Source organism: Sinohyriopsis cumingii, chromosome 3 (genome assembly GCF_028554795.1).
Source record: "Sinohyriopsis cumingii isolate HCF-2022 chromosome 3, ASM2855479v2, whole genome shotgun sequence".
In the NCBI taxonomy this organism is placed as follows: Eukaryota; Metazoa; Mollusca; class Bivalvia; order Unionida; family Unionidae; genus Sinohyriopsis; species Sinohyriopsis cumingii.
The window spans coordinates 91,061,137-91,082,055 of NC_142963.1; the positions used below are offsets into that span (position 1 = coordinate 91,061,137).

The 20,919-nt window shown below is 36.7% G+C and overlaps 2 protein-coding genes and 1 long non-coding RNA gene across 8 annotated transcripts in view; 1 reads left to right on the forward strand and 2 right to left on the reverse strand.

Moving 5' to 3' along the window:
• Positions 1 to 20,919, forward strand: part of LOC149803274 (uncharacterized) — a 386,506-nt gene that overhangs the window by 277,498 nt on the left and 88,089 nt on the right. For all 6 annotated transcript variants that reach the window (XM_089952942.1, XM_089952943.1, XM_089952944.1 and 3 more), the window contains one exon: positions 4,287 to 4,368. In XM_089952942.1, the coding sequence (XP_089809068.1) occupies positions 4,287 to 4,368 (82 nt within the window). The remainder of the gene's footprint in view (positions 1 to 4,286; positions 4,369 to 20,919) is intronic.
• On the reverse strand, positions 7,296 to 8,461 carry LOC149803275 (uncharacterized). The gene has a single exon (XM_089951497.1). It carries the CDS (start codon positions 8,420 to 8,422, stop codon positions 7,298 to 7,300), a length of 1,125 nt encoding a protein of 374 aa, XP_089807623.1. The 5' UTR covers positions 8,423 to 8,461; the 3' UTR covers positions 7,296 to 7,297.
• LOC149803276 (uncharacterized) lies at positions 15,596 to 19,231 on the reverse strand. Its single transcript, XR_016420172.1, has 3 exons — positions 18,950 to 19,231; positions 18,144 to 18,288; positions 15,596 to 16,032 (listed from the first exon to the last, which is right to left on the reverse strand). It is a non-coding gene; the product is annotated as an uncharacterized LOC149803276 (long non-coding RNA).

The window sequence follows — 20,919 nt, forward strand, 5'->3', positions numbered from 1 at the left end:
TAGTCTTTCCTGGTAGCCTCCCTGCGTCCCCTACAGTCATCTATTAACAGTTAATGAGCCCAGGCTGTTACCACAGAGGAGGGAGATGCTGCCACAGCACATTAGGTGTCTCTTTTACAATAGCCAGCAGACTCCCCTTCATGCTAGACTCATCTTAAGTGATCAGTCTGCTAGGACCAGTTTTTGAAAAAGTTTGCCAACTGTGCTTTCCATGTTAGGAAGCAGTCTTTTTCCTCGGTTTATGATGCAAAGAGAAGAATTTTCAGTAATGAATGCAGTATGAAATATGTTGATCTAAGCTCTCCCATTTTAAATGCAGTTGCTGACTTCTTATTCTTTTCAAGGAAAGATAATGTTCAGTAAAAACTATTGAGGGCTATAGGACAGCTTTTCTGACAGTCTCAAGTTCTATATGTATTCCATCATTGGGTCAGATCCTTATCTTTCTGATCTCATCAGGCATTTTGAGCTTCAAAGGCCAGTATCTCCTAGATAGAATCTTATTTGTGTTATTTGGGCATTTTTAAATACTCCCTTGTGAGGAGAGGGAGAAAGCTTCATGCCTTGTCAGTGGAAAGGGGTTGCTTATAGTTCAATGGTAACTATAATTCATTTTCTCTTCTTAACCATTCTAGGTTTCTCACTAAGAAACAGCTTTCATTAGGTCCACTTCCTGTTGAGATCTCAAGTCTTAATAATATCTGAGTTGGGATGTTCAATCGAAGTGCCTTTGCCTAGCTAGGGCTTTTAGGTTTTATTTGGCTTCCTCTTAAGGGAGAAAAAAGGGTTAGAATTGTCACTTTCAGTCTCTTGGGTTGATGGGTAACTGATATTTCTGAAGGCCTCTATTTCCATGTGGATTGTCCTCATAATCAATAGAGCTTATCAGTCCCTCACTACAAGGATCTATCTTTCATGAGATTTAAAGCATGTGAAGTAGGGGTATTGCTACATCTTGGGACTACTTCAATCACTCTTCATTGAAGGATATTATCAGAGCCACCTTTCTGTGGTCTCACACTACTTTATCTTCCTTTTACGTTCAACCTTTAGCACATCAAAGCAAAGGTATTGTTTTGCAGGATATTATAGTGACAGCACAGCGTGTGGTCAAACCTTTAACTAGCCTACATTAGTGAATATTCTGGTCACGGGCAGGACAGTGAATACTGGGCACTGGATATTTGTCACTAGTGACCAGGCACCATGCTCCAGACATGGTGATGAATACCAATCGCTGCACATGTCACCAGTCATATGACCATCACTTCTATGAACTCTCCATGCTAGTGAATACACTTGAGTTCATTGTAAAACCGATTGCCATTTTACTTCTCTCTAGTATCTCCATCTCCATATCACCCTTATTACCACCCAAATGATTAGGCAACAGAAGCTGATGAAGTATGGACATCTTATACTGTGGTACCACCTTCTTCTCCCAGATTTGTGTCCAAAGTCTTTCAAGATACATGGCTGTAAGTCTTAGGAACACTTCCAACACTTTCAAGACTTTGGAGATCAGGAACTTTTATAATGCATCTGGTGGTTCAGGATATCCAATCTTCAGCTGCTTTTTCACTTAACTATGGTGAAGGGTAAAGTGTAGAACTTAACAAAGAGTCAACCAGACAGCAGAGGAATTGGTTTGTCCCTTTCATACTGTGAAACTTTGTTTCAGTCTCAGTCAACAAGGTGCATTCACCTAAACTTGACTATACTCAAGCCTTCAGCCTTTATTTTGGATTGTCCCTATGTGGGGATATCAACAAGGACCTTGATGCACATCCCAGTTAATTTGTTTGAAGTTGCCTAGCTCAACACATTAACCCCTGGTGAAGAGTTTAAGTGGCAGGAGGTTGTAGCCTACTGCTGAGCTCTGTAGCATCAAGGTCATGTATAATACACTAAAGTGGGTGGTATTATAGAAGGGTAGATAGATGTAGCTCTACAATGATACCAGATAATCAGGATTTCTAGTTGCATTACAAAATAAAGAGGAAAAAACCTCATTTTTTGGACCTGATTTTTTTCCACCCAAAATTTGCCTATGGTGAGAATTCGATTTTGTGTCTGGATTTTAGACTATTTTATATCAGAATTAAGGCAGACTGGCATGAACTGCAAACAGACAGATGAACCTTTGCAAAAAGTCGGATAAGATGGGCATTTGGAATAAAGAGTGGTCTTCATACAAAAATAATAGGTCTATTTAGCAAAAAAATATTTAAAAATCCAACTTTTACCCTTCTGCTCATGCATGAGCCAAATAGCCATGAAAAACGATGTTTCTAACACAACTAGGCATTATGTTCTTGGAAGATCACCTGGAAGTTGATGTAATAGGATGTATTCAGAAATAGCTTTCAAAATGTGTTTCCTACTCGAATTTCAGGCGAAAACGACCAAACCTTTAAATTCTGACCTCTTTGTGCAGCATAATTATAAATCTTTACACATATAATATTCAGGAAGAGCAGTTAAAGACAAAAATGATGTTTGTCTCAGTCACGAAAGTTATAAAGAAGAATAATGGAGTGGTCTCCATAGACCTCTCTCTATCTTCCTGCCCCACAGGAAATTCCTGTGGTTTTGTCAAGTCACAGGTTTTTTTTTAATTTTCAGGCTTATCCCATTAGTATAACCTCCACTTCCAGAGCCTTTATTAGGGTGATGGGAGTAACAGCAGCTCATTTCAGGTCATTAGGGGTTTCCATCATCCAGTCTTCTATAGAGTTCTAATGTCATATATCTCTGGAAGCTACATAAATCAACTGAGAACAGCTTCAGAGCAGAGAAGTCGTGTTAGGACAAATGAAACAATATGCAAACTTTGGGTGGGAATTTTTACTTAAAAAAAGAGGTAGGATTTTCATTGAGAATGACAAATTCTGCCTTGCAGCACATGTCTTTGACTATCATATCAAGGTGAGGACCCTAAGCTTGGGTCAATATGTGAGCAGTTTCTGGCTGCTTGTATGAGAACTTATGTGTGACAACCAAGTCAGGGTACATTATTTTGACTGGATCTGAAAAATGGTCTGCAACCGTAAAGTGGAGATTATATTCAGCTATAAGATTGGCAGTGTCTTGCATGTACATCTTTATCCACATGTCATTCTTGCCACTGTAACAGATTTTAAAGTCAGTTTTGTTTGAAGGGAAGAATGCATCTTCATGTTCTTTGAGCTTGATTCTAATCACTGAAATTCAAGTGTCCATCCATCATTTGGTGTTTTAGCCTCAGAAGATAGTACATGCTTAGAGATCTCAAGAAACTTATACATTGAATCCAAATCAACCATGTTTTATGCTGATTGAGCTTTTTGTTAATCAGTTATAATCAATATTATTGATATATATTGTCTATTTCCTGATTAATGCCCCCATTCTAATTTATGCCTCCATCCTCTTTTTCAAGAACAGAAATTTAAAAGATGCAAAGTAAGACCTATGATTTTCAATAGCTGTCTTCTTCAGTTCCATGATTACAACAAAATGCTGATGCAGCTGCAGTTGATCACACTTTTACAGTGTATATATTAATGTAGTCACAGGCACACATGTATAAGTTGTAGCATGACACAGTAGCTAGGCGGCAAGTTCAAAGACTTCCCAATCCTATTTCAACCAGCTGCTGAGTGGGAAAATGTGTTGATCAATAATAGATCATTGGAACTGTGCTGATACTTACACAACTGAATTCAGTGGAAGAAGAACCCTAGATATCAATTTGGTCATTATAAAAGTACATAAAAAGAACAAATTTAGCTTTAATTATTGTGTTTATCTTTGCCAGCCAAGGTTCCGATATGTTAACCATTTCTGCACCTTGGTGGATCAAACAGATATTTTCAGTGCTTTGTCCTAGCAACATATATTGGATTTCATGAGTTGCCTCCCTTTGTATGTAATGTCAGTTAAGCAATAGCACATAACAGCAACGAATTGTACATTGGCCAAAAATTGTGGAGGCAATCAACTTCAAAAGGATACTTTGTAAAATTAACATCAGAAGTATAACTATGTACCAAAGAGAGGCCATTTCATGTTTGAGTGAAAGGTATCTGTACAAAACAGACCAGCAGTGGAAAATTGCTCATTTATGAGTCCATTCAGGTTGTGTGCTGCCCTTGTTTCAGTCATGTAGGAACAGTGTCCAGATTTTAACAATATAATTTTGATCACATGTGATCACATCCAATGAAATTCACAGACCCAAAGCACAAAAATACGGTATACATACATACATATATACATACATACATACATATTTATAATTTCAGTGTGGAAATCGGGGGTGGCTGGTTTGGAGGGAGAGGAAGTGTCCGTAACCTGGTTGATTTGTTTCAGCAACAAAACAAAGAGGTACTTATAAACTTTGTCACCATTGTAATGTTTTCTCATTGTAGTTATAATTTTGGCTACTTTTAAGATTATACATACAGATGACAGAACTAGAATCTTAAGCCCATAGATTTATTATCAGCACAAACAGTAAATTCTTCAAAGGGACTGAAAACAAATTAAGTACATTTATTTGCCATAATTGGAAAATTAAACAATACTTACTAATTTGAAGTTTGATGATAATTCATGGAACCAGTCATACCATTAGGGATCACACGAGATGACACATAGGTCATGTGACTGTTGAGTGTTTAGAGAGGTGACAGGATACAAGATGAGATTGGGGTCCAAGGTGGTCAGGTGGTCTAAAGTGCTCGCCTTTACCAATCACTACCATCTCAAATCTCTCCCCATGGGTTTGAGTCACAGGCTTAGCCAATGTGGGTAGTTGAGAAAGCTTACGAGTAGCTTCCTGTGGGTCGGTGGTTCTTAGCGGGTTTGTCCCAAGTTCTTCCTCCACTGGTTTTACTGGCTGCCACATATAGCCTATCTTGCACTGAAAAGTGGCATTAAACCCAAAATAAGATGAGATTCAGGGAGGGTGGGTGAATATGTGATCACTAAAAGTACTACAGATTCAATGAAATTATCATCAAACTTCATCTTGGAAAGGATTGCTTACTTTTCCATTTTCATTGAACCCTTGATATCCTCATGGTCTGCACAAGATATTTAGAGTGTATCTTGTGATAGAAGTATAGTGGGGTAAAAAGAAAAGGCAAACCACTCTGCATCTTTCATGTGAAATTATTATGCAAATGCAACTGAACATGATGAACAATGTGCTCAGTTTAATAACAATGAGTTAGAACTGATCCAAATGGGTTTATAATGAACGAGACAGGTTTCAGATAATATTTCAGAAAGCTAAAGTCTTTGCTCCAACCAGCTGTTTTGAATGCTGCAGCCACACGTACCTTATCTGAAAATGTAGCATTAGTGAATGATGCCATTTATGTAATTATTGGCAGCAGTTTGCATGGTGGATTTTAACCATTTTGAAATAGTGTCCCTGTTCACTGCCTGTATAGGATCATGGAAACTAACAAACAGTTTGGTTTTATTATTCCTAATACTGTTTGTCCTATCTAAATATCTAAAGGATTGACTGTACTAAGACATCTTTTAAGTGCATAAGCTATCTGCTATGCACATTTCACCCAAAAAAAATTCTGCACATGATTTCTTAGCACTATTACAAAGATGACTCTGTTCTTATATACAAGTAAATTCCTAAGCTCTAAGAATTTAAAGGTTTGCTGCATTCCTGGGTAAATTAGATCTCTGATTAAACACTGATCACCTGAAACATGCAAGTAATGGGTGTTACAGAAAATCTGAACCATCTAATGAGACTATAAGAAATGCAGACCAGCCAACCCATACGATTTTGCCTAAGTCTTACGAAAATTACCCTAAAAGTACTGACTTACAGTATACATGCAAAAACTACGGTAAAATGATTTTTGCCAAAAAATATGGATAATTGGTTTGTCTGTGTTTGATTTGGATCCGAGTTTTGTATTAGAATTAGTGAAATTAATCAGGGAACCAGATTAACTTTATGGCAGCACCCCAGATGCTTTTAACTGCACCTATTTGTTCATGCGCAGCATCTGCATGATTAAACTGTTGATTATATAAAAAAAATTAAATGACGTCCAGAAATCATAATCAACACAGAAGAATAAAAAGGAATAATCAGATTCATATAAATAAAAGATGGAAAGGACACAATTACATTTATTGGACATCATGTGCCAGTTTGAGTATGTCTCATGGCCGGTCCTCAGATATGATTACCGGTGTCATGTGAAATAGAAAAAGAATTTCCAAGAATTATATCAAGTTGAGAGATAGCAACAAAGCCATTGAGTTGCATAGAATTTGGAACTAAAGTTTGTACAACTGTACTACTTGTAAATAAAGTCTACATGTACTTTACGACCTTCTCAGTTGAACATGATGTTTATCGTCGCTGCATCAAACTTTTAATTACATTTTCCAGCTTTACAATAGCAGTACATGATATTTTGTTGCACCTTACTGAAAACTGGTCAATCTAATGGAAAAAAAGCATCTGCCTTACTGAGACGGACTCATCAGGGTTGGCAGGTCTGGAAATGTGCTAAGCAGATATGGGGGTATTGCTAGCACCATATCCTTATTCATGATGAAGGAGCTCAAGTTAGGATGCCAAAATAGGTATACATGTAATGCTAGCAAAATGGATAAATCAGGATTTGGTTATAAAAGCAGAGCAAATACTGGATATATATTTGTTATTGCATCAGAAAATGACTGTGATAAGTTTCTTTATTGATAGCCTGCCTGATAGCAGAAACACTTCCAAACAGAGCTTATTCTGTGGGTGCATTATGGTGAGGTCCTGTGAAAGAAATAATCCCAGATGTTCTGGCGGCATGTATTAACTGATCAAACTCAAAAGACAGTAGTTTAGGGAACAAAAAATTGATAAATTAAACAAGACTTACCAAGTCGAAGTTTGATTGTAATTTTATGAACCCCATAAGTGCCTTAGTGATCATATGAGATGAGATGACGCTGGTCACGTGATTGGTCAGTCTTGAGAGCAAAAGAAATGGAAGCCTCAATGTGTTATTGGGTGGGAAGTATTAAGGGTGGGCATGTGATCACTAAGGCACTTATGGGGTTCATGAAATTACAATCAAACTTCGACTTGGTAAGTCTTGTTTAATTTATCAATTTCACTTCCCCCATAAGTGCCTCGTGATCCCATGAGATTTCAGAGCAAGGCTTCCATTTATGGAATTGATTAACAACAACTAAAACCCGAAAAAGAAGAAATTTTATATGTTGATATTAAACCAGACAACCCAAAATTAAGATGTACATTACATTACCATTATACAATTCTGGATGCAGACAAAACCTTTGTACTGAATTCAGTCTGGTCTGTAACAGGCTTCTTATAAAATTTCCTGAAAGTACAGGCACTAGCCCAGCCAGCTGCCTTCAAAATTGTACCCAATGGTACCCCTTTTGCACAGGCTGCAGAAACAGATGCAGCCCTTGTGCTATGAGCCTGGAAAACTGCGGTATCAATACCAGACTTTCTCATAACAGTCTTTATCCAGTTTGACATTGTGCTTTTGGCAACTTTTTTATGTGGAGATTGTGTGCTGATAAATAACTGTGTTTCAGAATTTCTCAAAAGCTTAGTCCGTTGCAAATAACACTGTAAACAAGAAACAACACACAATTTTTTGTCAAAAGGATAAGATTCAAAAACAAAAGGTTCCAGGTGTTTACCTGGTTTAGGTTGTTTCAGCAATGAAGAAATGTGTATTTGTACACTGTTTACACCAAATTTAATGCCATTTGTCTGCATGAGGTGAAGTGTCTGACACCTCTGTCCTGTCAACAAAGCAAGCAGCATGACTAACTTCATAGTAAGTTCCTGTAATGATAATTGGTCATTGCCTTGTAAAGAGAGAAAATAGTTAAACACAAGCCGCACATCCCACACAAAAGTGTATTTTGGAAATGAAGGCTTTGCAATGAACACTCCTCTCATAAATCTCTTCAGTAAAATATTCTTGCTTAGTCTGGATTTAGAAGTAAGACTAACTAATGATGAAATTGCAGATCTTGCTGTATTTACAGAACTATAACCTAAACCTCTATCTACTAATTCTGTTAAAAGCTCTATAACAATAGTCACAGGTGGGTCAAATGGATTAATCTGTCTCTGATTTGAAAATAGCATCCACTTTTGGAGATGACCCCAATACTGTTTTTTAGTTGATGTTCTCCATGAATTGATGATGAGGCAGGCAGCCCTCTCTGATAATCCTTGACTTTTGAGTGCTGTCCTGATAAGTGAAAAACACCCATCTTCAATTTTTGGAGGGGGTGTCATCGTTGTGGATTGTGTGCCAGGTGTAGAATGTCTTGTGGACGTGGCAGTAGAAAACAAGGACCGACTACAGCATGCAGGAGACTCGGAAACCAGGGTTGCGTTGTCCATAGTGGTGCCACCAAAATAACATCTGCTTCGTCTTGGGCCATTTTTTGCAGCACCGCTCCCAACATACTGAAAGGTGGAAAACAATAATGACGATTGTAATTCCATTTTAAAGAAAAAGCATCACCTGCTATAGCTTTTGGGTCAGGTCGGTATGAAACATAACTCGGAACTTGGTGATTTAGCCTGGAAGCAAATAAATCCACATCTATGTGCCCATACACTTTAATGATTGCATTGAAGACTGTAGCACTTAACTTCCATTCAGAATCATCATTTATGTTTCTGGACAATCTATCTGCATCACAATTTAGTGTTCCCGGCAAATGAGAAACACTTAACCAGATACCCCTAACTGTACACCACAGCCAGATATCACGTGATAATTTATGCAGTTTAGAAATGCGGCCCTCCATTTTTTTCACGTATGAAACTGCTACAGAGTTATCCATGTAGATGCGCACATGTGTGTTCGTCACTTTGGAACAAAAAGATTGTAATGTCAAAAAACATGCTTTCAGTTCCAAGAAATTAATATGATACAGTTGTTCCTCTTGATCCCAATGACCACCTGTTTCAGCTTTGGTTGTATGATTTACTCCCCCCCAACCAACAAGGGAGCTGTCACTGGTCAAGACAACTTGTGGTTCACCATGTGAAACCACTTTATAACTGGAGGACACATTAGATATCCACCAAGATATACACTGTCGGCTCTCTTCCGAAAGAGACAAATAAGCATCGAAATTACCTTTATGTATCTTTAAGTATTTATCTTTTTCATGTTCTAGATCTTTATAATATAAAGGTGCATACTCTACGCCTGGTTCGCAAGCAACAAGCATTCCCACAAGTTGAGCCAATTCACGAATAGTGATGTTCCGTTTCCGCAGTATGTCAGAACAATGAGCAACGATACTGTCTGCTTTATCTTGAGTTAGTCGGATAGTCATTGTGACAGAGTCTAGCAAAAATCCAACAAATACTATATTTTGGGTGGGTTCAAACACAGATTTTCTGGGGTGAACGGTTAAGCCCAAGCCATCAAATGTACGAACTGTTTCCATAACATTTTGCCTACACTGATCATAAGATGCCCCTAACAAACAACTATCGTCAATGTATGCCACATTTGTGAACCCTTTTTGTCTCAATGATGCAAAAACTGGCTTCAATAGCTTGGTGAAAACGCGTGGTGCAGATGCCAAACCATTTGCAAACAGGTAAATTCATATATATTCCCAAACCACTGAAAACGCAAATATTTCCTATGTATCTGAGCCACAGGAACAGAATAGTAGGCATCCTTCAAATCAACAGATGCAAAGAAACAATTTTTTCTCATGGCATTAACAGCTGTTTTCAAAGTTTCCATTTTAAAATGTATCTTCTCAACATTTGTATTGAATTGTTTTAAATTCAAAATAAGTCTCACAGACCCATCTTTTTTAGGTCTAATGAAAATGTTTGAAAAATACTGTCCAGGTTTTGAATAAACTTTACGAATAATACCTTTTGCAAGAAAATTATTAATTTCAGCATTTATCTGTTTCTCTTCAGTTATTGAGACTTTAAGTTGGTTAGGTATACATGTTTGCACAGGTTGCTGTTCAAACTCTATTTCATAGCCTTTCACAGTATTCAGAATCCAGGGATCTGAAGTAATATTCTGCCATGCATCAAACCATGCTGAAATTTTCCCAGCAACAAAATTGTCAGGTGTATTGATCATACAAGAAACATATGTACTTACATGAGGCTGCATACAAATAGCCTGGGAAGATCTTACTGATCCTTCCGATGTTTGAGAAATCCAGTTCCTTGTTTCTGGACTTTTTTGAAACCCTGTCTCCAGCGATGATTTTGCTGCCCCTGATAATTTCGGTGCCGGAGGTGTCCGGTCCGTGAATAAGAACGACCTAAAAAAGGCACATTGCTTTTAAAATTTGATGCCATCTGACGTTTGCTGCTTCTTGTTGCTTTTTTCCCAGCAGCTGAGTCCCAGCCTTCTGGGATTCATTTAGTTTAGTTACCTGCCCATTCAGGTTATCTCCAAAAAGCCAGTCTGTGATGGGATTCGATGCAGTACAGATGGGCTGATACATGTCGGTTAGCTCAGGTTTTATTAAGTCACGACGCTTAAAATTGAAGTCGCTGAACAAAAACGATGACATTTTAAAAGTATCCATGACAAGGTCCCTAACTGAATCTAACGGCAATTCTCGAAGATTGTTTCTATGCTTTTTGAACAATTCCAATGCCCTTAAGGTAGGGACCAAAATTTGCCCTAACTGAGTTTGCAACTTTTGCAGTAGTATATCCACACTCTGGCCTGTTTTGACATTGCATTCCAGACCTCAGTATTGACTCTTGGCACCTTTAAATTGTCACAATTGCCTGGTCTGGGATACTTCTCCTGCAAGGGTTTTAGCTTGTCGGAGGTTAACACAGAATGTAGTCCTTTATTGAGGACTTCCACTAATTTGTCATCCGCATTTGGACCAGCTTTTTGATGTTCCAGGACAAAACTTTCCAAGTCCGCAAACAAATCATCATCATCATTTGCACTGACCTCAGCGGAATCTGCATCTGGCATAATTAAACCTGCAACATCCACATCCGAGTCGATGTCCCCTTTATCGTGCACAGTGTCCAAATCCTTTTCAAACTGCCCTAGGTGTGCCGATCCTGCAGAAACCGCAGTTGATGTGTTTGGCATTTGGGTTTTATTAGAAACACTCGCCAAGATCTCTTCCATTTTTGTCATGCGCGCATGCATTTTGGACACAACATCCGCGTTTTGTGTCCACAACTGACATTGCATGGCCAATTCTTTATCCAGGGTAGCCATATTGATTGTTTGGGCAGAAATCACGTGACTTGCGCCAGTATCAGACAATGACATCATGTCTTCTTGTCGTAATGGTCGACTTAATGTAGCTTTCCCCAGCCGCCCAACATGTGCCCCACTAGACCTCATACCTATGGTGGCAGTTGCTGATGGTGAATGCATTCGTTTCCCCATCAGACCCGTACCGGAAACCGTACTTACATCATCTGTGACGTTTCCTTTGCGTTTGCGACAATTTTTGAGTATTTCACTCATTAAGCCTGTCCCCTCTGGGAACTGCCTTGGGTGGTCTGCACCCTCCATTTTCTTGACACTGAAGTTCACTGAAAACTCGCAAAAGTTGGGAAACTATCTGCAACACTTTGCCTCTGCAAAGGTGCAACCCAGTTTGCGGAAATTAGTGCTTCGGAATGCACAAACCCAATGACTGCCAAACTTTTCTCCCAAAATCGTATATTACGCTGTTAATTTTTGGTGTTTTCTTCTTTAATTTGCTCCCAAACTGTACTCTTCATGCAACCGTTGTTCTCTGACCAACCACGTGACCAGCGTCATCTCATCTCATGGGATCACGAGGCACTTATGGGGGAAGTGAAATTAGCTGAGTACTCAATATTGGTGATACCATCAACACCTCTCTTCACCCTCCTCCAATTTCTGTAAAACTGTAACTATTACATTAAAGAGGGGGAAGAACATTGGTTGAGTGTAAATAATCCAAGATACAGCAAAGACAGCAACTAGTAAAGTTTGAGGGTCTAGTTTGTGTGAAATATGAGTCTTTGGACAGAAAGGAATCAATTTCACATTTACCTAAATATTTTCAGTTTCCTGGAAATTTTCAGGCTTTTCAGCCTGCATTCAGAACCATGGTTTAATAAGCATGAATAAACATCTGGAAACATGTGCAAGGTACCAGGCAGATTAAAAGCTCTGAGCCAAACATATGTTGCTCTACACCATTCCAGTATTTCAGAAAACCAGATCATTGAGTTCTGGAACCTAAATCAACCCGCATCATATTAATGTATGAGAGGGCAACACTATTGTCCATAAGCAGTCTTATTTGATAAAAAAAATATAAGGCTTGTACATAAACTGTTGGTGAGAAGGTAAAATATGTCGTTTGCAAAAGTACCACATTAGGACACATCTTGAGGCCTACCATTCTTGTTATTTGTGAGAAAAAGGTCCATAACAGGGGATTTGAGGACAAAGATGGTGTTTATCATGCTTCCCTGAACTTTTTGCATTTGGATACTGGGTCACCTATTATTGTCTGAAACTTTTAAGCCTAATTTCCAGATTTAACATCGAGACTATTAAATATTTATATTTCTTTGGCCATGTGAACTGTACCTGGCAAATAATACAATCCCAGAGTTGATAGAACTGTGACAACTATGCCACAAAATGCATTGAAGAACCACCAGCTGGTTCATTTTCATTATTTTATTCAAAGAGGCTTTCTAATTCATCCTCCAGCAGGTTCATTTGCAATGGTTTCTGCAAATAGGCCATCTAATTCAGCCCCAGTTATGCCAGAGTGAATGAGTCATCATCATTGTTGGGGGAGGGGTCCCCCATCACTAGTGTAAACTTCAGATATTTGAGATGCTACAGCCAACATTTGGCTTTTAAAGTGATGTAACAAAGAGCTTTTCTAGTAACAACACTGTGATATTTCAAACATGAATCCATATTCATAATATTATTTGAAATAAATTCACAGAAAGCATTCAGACATTTACAACATGAAGCATTTCAGTACTAGTGTTCAGTCAGTGTTTGCAAATTCTGGACCTCTTGTTATTTCAAGCTGAAATTGGCATATTTTCCAAATATGATCATAGAGAAAACATCCTGCGAACATGGAACCCCAAGAACAACTTGAGTTTGTTCCAGGTACTTCTGAAACCTTTCTATGGCTCTTGAGCAACCCTCCTCCACAACATTTTATCATAAATTACCATATTCTAGAGTAGGGTTGCCATACATCCTCTTTTTTTCAAAGACATGCCCTCCTTTTTGGTCCTTAAATCTCAATATAGATACACTCACTCGCTTGAGTGTTCCCTTTTTTTCAAAGTTCAAATATGGTAGCCCGTTTCTGGAGTTATACACAATTTGAAATTACATTTTGCTCTTAAAACCAATATAGCTTTAGTGTTTTTGTACTTGTATACATTGATCTGAAATCACAAATTAGTAAATTGCCAGTGTTAAATCATGTTATGATAGATATTTTTGGTTAATGTTCACAACATGAAAATAAAACAGAATTAAAAAAGAATTCTGCTTATTAATATTTTGAGCAATATAACTCAGTTCTTGAAGCAGAATGCAAGTGTAAACATGTTGAACTGGAGAGAGAAGGAAATAACATGGTGTTGGTTCTCAATAAATATATATGATTATGTTGTTAAATTAAGAAACATGATAGATCAACCCTCTGTTCTTCATTATGACAAACTTCAGAAAGAAAATTACATGAAATTGGTTTCTTTATTCCAAATTATGGAAAGTGGTTAAATGGTTACCTCTTATTTGCCTATACTGAATATGAAAATGTTTAATTTGTATTCTGTTGTTTCAAGATGTGAATCCCACCTCAAAGCAGACTGACTTTGGCAATATCGCAGTAATTCTTAGTCATGTACATTGATTCAAGCCTCAAAAATATATTACACAAAATAAAAATGAAAAATGCACTTAAATTGAATTATCAGTTTTGTACAATGAGTAACATTGAGGTTATATAATATAATTCCTTGGTATAAATGTCAAGAATTTCAAAAATAGATTTTTTTGTTGCTTTTTGTCCCAATTTAGAAAAAGACATTATTCAGGAGTTTTACACAAATATTACTAAACAATTTGCCATTATTCACATGAAAAGAATGCCAAAGTATTTAAAAAAGGTTTAGGTAAGTGTGTATGTTCATTTTATGCATTTCAGCTGAATATGTTGTTAAAATAAGCAATGCATGTGTGTGTCCATCAGACAGTTAACCTTTAAACAATGAATACATGTGATGTAATAATGTCTGCCTTTCACATATGAAAGCAATGAAAATTAATGTGGATCGCTAGCTCATCGTGCCATTTTTAGGAGATCGGTTTGTTGTTGTAACAACTGTTCATTTGCAGCATGCTGGATATCTATCTGGTATGTTAAGTGACCACATCGGTGTCGACACATGGCTCATGATGTCACTTGAAACAATCATGGCAAATTTAGCACTGCCATTTGAAAAGATTGTCTTCAGCCCTTTGAAATGAGCTTCAGTAACAGTGCCCAACTTTGGGGTCATGAATGAAAAATATACCTAATTTTGGGGTCATGAAATGATATATATGCCCAACTTTAGTGTCATGAACAATATACATGCTCAACTTCCAGGTTATGAACCATATTGACACAAGATATACTTGCAATGAAGACAATAATGTGTTCAGTCATGGCAACACTTGATAGTTGTTCTGTTGTGTTCTGTTCTGTTGTAATGTCCTACAGAACATAACTCTTTGTTCATCTGTAACCATGGTTGCAGGCCATAGAAGTTTTGCACACAAAAATCCACGTTCAGAGGTTTTTAGTTTTGTACACAGTGCTTCATTCTGAGTCTGATTGTCTTTTACAGGAGTCTTGAAATGCGAGGTAACATCCTGCACTAATGGAAAAACTACAAAAACTTCATCAGCAGGTAACACCATGAACTAGCCATCACTTTGGCCAGTCATGTGACCAATGAGTCATCTATTTGGATCCCTGAGGGTACAAAGGGTTCAATATGTAGTCTCTTCATAGTATAATAAAACAGCTAGTTTTGAACATAAATCAGATTTAGATTCTGATGACACTGTTACAGTAATAATTAATTAATATAAGTCAGTATAATGTCAGAGATTAGCACTAAATGAAATAAAGATTTGGTAAAAATAAATAACTAGTCTGAACACTGTGGAATTATTTTTAAAGATAAATCCGTGATCATAGGTACCCACACCAAAACTGCCTACCCTTCTGCACATGAGGTTCTCACGTGAGATCTAACTCAGGTTAGTCTCTTGTGTAATTTAACATGCAAATTAGGTAGAACTCATGTGAGCAAATAGATTCTAATAAGAAAATCACATGTGCAGGAATTGTTAACAAGAGCAATATCTTGCTCACGTGAGCAAGATCTGCTCACGTGAGCAACAGCTTGCTCACGTGAGCAACATCTTGCTCACGTGAGCAAGATTTTGCTCACGTGAGCGGCATCTTGCTCACATCTGCATAAACAACAAAAAACAACTATAGTATTTAGTTTTTATTGAATACATACATACATCTTTTACAAGAATTAAACAGAGTAAGATCAGTATTCAAATCTAGTAATCATAATCATATAATTTGAGTTTGATTAGTGATCTTCTAATAAGGTAAGACAACTAGAGTATGTATGTATGTATGTATGTATGTATGTATGTATGTATGTACCTGTTATATTAATACATCACATTTATTCTAAAAACTTTAAGGTCATAATCAAAGATACTGCTGGAAATTTGCTTCACATGAAGACCATTCTTCACTGTTCGAGAAAATTCAAAGCAAACAAAACATGTAATTGACATTCCTGCTTCTGAATTTCATTATTTGCCAGTCTGCAACAGTATTTTCACTTGGAGATTGTTCTCTTTGAATCAATGCGCTTCCTTTTGACCACTGAATTTAAGTTAGCAGGCTCAGGTCTGAACTGTTGAAAAATGAAACCTGAAATGGAAATGAAAAAGTTGGTAGAAGGTTTTTTTTCTGATCACAGCATTTGAGACATTCTGTAAGGTGGATTTTTGAAGATTCGTTTTACAAGGTAAAGGCAAAATACATAATTGTAGTTTGGATTAGATGGCACTTTATCACACTGTGAAAATATGAGCCAACTGTTTTCCCAAGGACACACTTACGCAGCCAACCCAGTCTGAAAATACATCCTTTGGACTATGAGTCAAATAGCTCTACCAATAGAATTACCATAGTTTAGTAGCAAACATATATGTGTGATTTGGATTTTTAATGTAGCTTTAACAATTTTTCAGTCATATCTCTACGATGTCTACAATGTGGCAGTTTATAGTGATGTCTAGCACTGGGGCATCATGCCGCAGACATGTAGCATGCTGTCCCACCCAGTCACATTATCCTGACACTGGGCCGACCAGTCCTAACACTAACCTCTTAATGCTGAGCGCCAAGCGAGGCAGCTGTTAGTACCATTTTAGTAAGTCTTTGGTATGACTCGGCTGGGGATCGAACCCATGCCTTCCCGCATCCGAGGTGGACGCTCTAATCACTAGGCCACCGGAGCGGTCAGCAAACATATAAACTGCACTGTTGATGAGATACCTGCAAGTCACGTTGCATATTCCAAATTTGACTACTTCTGGATAAAGATGCCAATGTGTACCCGGGAATTGTCCCATTGATAATAACCTCAGGGTAATAAAACAAACAATTGGGTACCCGTTAAAAAAAATGTTCACAGGGGCTCATATGGTTGCTTACAATTTACTTGTCATACGTGGTCTGTATAATAATACAATCCTTTCTCAAGTGACCTATTTAAGAATCAGTGCTGATATTTCAAGCCTGACCATCCTAACTTCATGCCTGTCCATAGTTCATGTGCCAATTTTCTCATTACTTAAAACACTCTTGTTTTCAGATCCTGATGACATTGACTGGGTCAAATAAAATTAAGCACAATATGAATGTCTGGTTTAACATGGCTACTGTAACATGCACTTCTTATACCACCATGTTAGGACAAAAAATGAATGAAATGGACAACTATACAGACTGAAATATAAAGATCAAAAAAAGTTTGCTACTTAATAACAGTTTTGAAAAAATCAAATAAAAATTAATGTATTGGTAACTTCTGCATGAATTTTACATCAAACAGTTCCAAGAAAACAGACATGTTCTTGAATGTGAAACCATTTGCCCTAGATTCATTCTATTATGATACTACACACATAGCAGTCCAGCTTAAATAGAAAATAAATGGCACCAGATATCATTTTTAAAAAAAGAAGAAAAAACAACAAAAATAACCCGGGATGTATCAGTGCAACTGATGGATGTTATGTAACTAAAAAAATGTTAGAGAAAAGAGATTTTGTTAAACTTAAAAACATGTTGCACTGGACCGTCATTATGGGATGAACCATGGCAGGTTGAGGATAATACAACAATCAATATTTATGGACTTTATGACAATTCGCGAAAGTTACTGTAGACATGTACACTAGTCGAAATGACTGTTATGCACAAATAATTTATCAATTTCTTTTCTATCTATTCTCATCCATACTACTAATCCACATGAGTTCAGCTGATTTGTGACAAAAATTATAACTGCATATACATTTTGCATACAGTTTTCTGTAATAATGGCATGTAATTTATACTCTTGTTGTGCTCAGATTATGATTTTTTCCACTTATATTAGTAATAATTATGCTAACAGCTCTTTCTGGGGTTGGAACATGTGAACCTACAACAAAGCAGTTCAGCTTCACATTTAATACAATTTCATTTTGATATACTCTGGTAACCAATCGTTTGGATTGATGAGTACACATTAGAAATTTCCAAAAAATTGACATCTCTACTTCTGGAACAGTCCTCTGGAAGATTTCTCCAAAACTTTTAGGATACATTTTTCCAAAATATGTACATCTGCAATATATAAAGAAATTCAAAATCTGGTTTCCAATTTTTATATTTTAAAAAAAAATGTATTGGGGGTCAAATTTTAGAGTCTGAAATGCATATGTTATCATGTGTATTACATCAAAAGATTTGAAGCGTCTTATACATACCCTTTACTGGAGTCAGAATTTCCTCTAACATGGCAATGGGGTTTTGTCTGACTTCTTCCTGTTGCTGTCAATGTTTTGCACTTCTTTCAGATGATTGCTAACTTTGTTGTGTTGATTAAATTTTGTGACCTTCATGAAGTTTAATCTGTAAAAAGATTAAAAAATTAGTATAATTGATCATTTTTTTAATCTATGCAAAACAGAAAGAATGCACTGAAATGAGAAAACGATTTGGTTGGCAAAAGAGTCCTAGTGTATATAAGCATTAAGAGTCCTAGTGTATATAAGCATTAAGAAAAGCTGTAATCCTTATCCAATTAAATCTCTATTTTAAATTTACCAATCAAAATATTTGACAGACAGGGCAAATGTCTTTTAGGAATAAAATCATGAATTAAGCTACTGCATTTGGTTCTCAATCATGTATGTTTATCTTGATCCACCCAATCAGCAATAAAATAATACGAAGAACATTTATGTTTGTACACATTGTTTCAATCGGTAACGCAAGTGCTCCACACTGAGGCGCCCGCATTATTATTTGGGGTGTGGGTAAGAGCCAGACATGGTTGCACAGTTGAATTGTGGAAGGCTTAAATATTCGATGATAGTGTGGTGTAGATATCATTTTTAGAAACAGGAGGTTGAATTATTATCTTTAAGTAAAATTTGAAACAAACCCTTGGCTCAATTTTAAACGACCATGCGAATTTATGCTTACGCTTATAATGTCGATGATTCAGACTATCCACTTTGATCATTCTATATGTGAAAATTGTAAAAAGAAATGAGTAAAAGTAACTTACCTCTTTCTCGGCAAAGAACCAGTCTTTCATAATCCTTGAATCTTCCCTAACAGCACGTCGACGTCTTCTGTTTTGTACTGGACATTAACATCAGTACCGACGTGGACATCTTTAGATGTTGGTGTCTATATTTTAATAATGTCCACACTCTTGCTGTCAGAATGTTTTAAGAGCAAACATGTTGCAGGAGAATATTAAATAAATTTCTTCATAAACAGCGTGGCCCTTGCTAAAAGAACATGGCCCACGCATAAATTTCTGTCTGTTCAGTTTAAAAGTGCTATTCTACATGTACACTGTAGGTTAACATCCAGCATCTGTTGAGTTCATCTGAGGCGCCATAAAGGGTAAATTATTAGTAAACATGTTGTACGCATAGGGGCTTGTATCATTGATTACAATATAAAAGTCAGTCATACATGTAGTATAAAAATAATACTTTTATTATTTTACACTACTGTATGACTGACATTTAAATTGTAAGCAACGATGCGAGCCTTTCTTGTTTTTCAGTCCTTTGTACACATGTACTCGGGTATTTCTTAATGTTTTATTTTAAATACCAAATAAATGCTATTTTATTATCTGATGTTTCATAAAAACTGAGCTATAAGTGAATTCATATCATTAATAAGTTAATTAATATAGACCTAGTTAATTTTGATGTTTTTACAGTAGCTTGTGCCGAGCCATGCCCCATAGGACACTAATGGTTCTAACAAACGGATTCTTCCATCATGTACTCTGATAGCCTGGGTCACAGAAAAGTTAACGGAAACGTCAGTGATTTGTTTTGTGATTATTTCAATAGGAAATTTCTTTTATAAACTTTGAAATGACACGATCAGAACATTTAAAAGGCTGCAAATAAGCAAAATTTTCCATTGCCAAGAATATACACGTGTAAAACAGTGCGAAACAGCTACACAACCAAACACGACTGGATTAGGCAGTTTCTTACGGATTTATTAAATTTTATGTACAGTACGTTGTTTTTTTTTACTGATAATGTACATATGCATAGGAAACGGAGTTGGGGTGAAACCTCGATAATAATTTGTCTAATACGTAACCTGTTCGACTGTTCAGTCGACGTTTGAATTTTAGCGGACACTACACAAAATGTTTAATGTTACCCTGCATATTTCTTTAATGCCAGACATTCAACGTCGGTGGACAATGTTTTATTAAACACGTTAATATTATTAATCCTTTATGGTTTCTGCGTGGATTAAACATAGCCAGTTTTATAGAATATGGGGAGGGGGCATCAAGCGTACATACACCGGGGGGAGGGGGCGTATAAAAGTATGCATGCATATGTGGGGTGGGGGAGGTCAAGCTTTGCCAGATCTTTGCATACATACTAAGTGGATGACCCCTAAGCCGAATTACACAATTCAGTAAGTATAAGATTGTATTGACTTTTGTGCGAACATTAGGCATGGAAGAAAACGACGTAGTTTATGTAATTCTCCAGTTTTTCTGGAAAATGACTTGAGAGTTTATTAGGCCAAAAGGACTGTGCATCAGTGTTTATTTTTTTCCCAGATATGTGGCTATGTATTTGTTTTACAATTTTATAGTGGGGTTTTAGAAATTTGTGAATAAAGGAGTTGCATCATATGTTTATGGTACATAGGATTCATTTTAGGGCAAAAGTTTTATTTCCTTTTTATATTTGTAAACTGTATTTTGGGGAGAGAAACATTTCACCTTTTTATGGATTACTTTATTAAACATCAACCACGATCAGTATGCAAGTTATTAACTCTATTCTTTGACAGCTGTTAAAGTTTAATGGGTAGTCTCAGGGTTATACGAGACCTTAATTCTGAATTGTTTTGTTTTATGAAATGAACCTTAATATATTGTTCAAATTGTATTCTGGTAGGAGCCTGTTGGGTCAAAATAAGATTAAACTCACTGTGAGAAAATAAGTTGAAGATGTTTTAAAATTTAAAAAATAC

Coding starts and splice junctions, on each gene's coding strand:
- LOC149803275 (XM_089951497.1), bottom strand. CDS start 8,422: ATGGACAACGCAACCCTGGTTTCCGAGTCTCCTGCATGCTGTAGTCGG.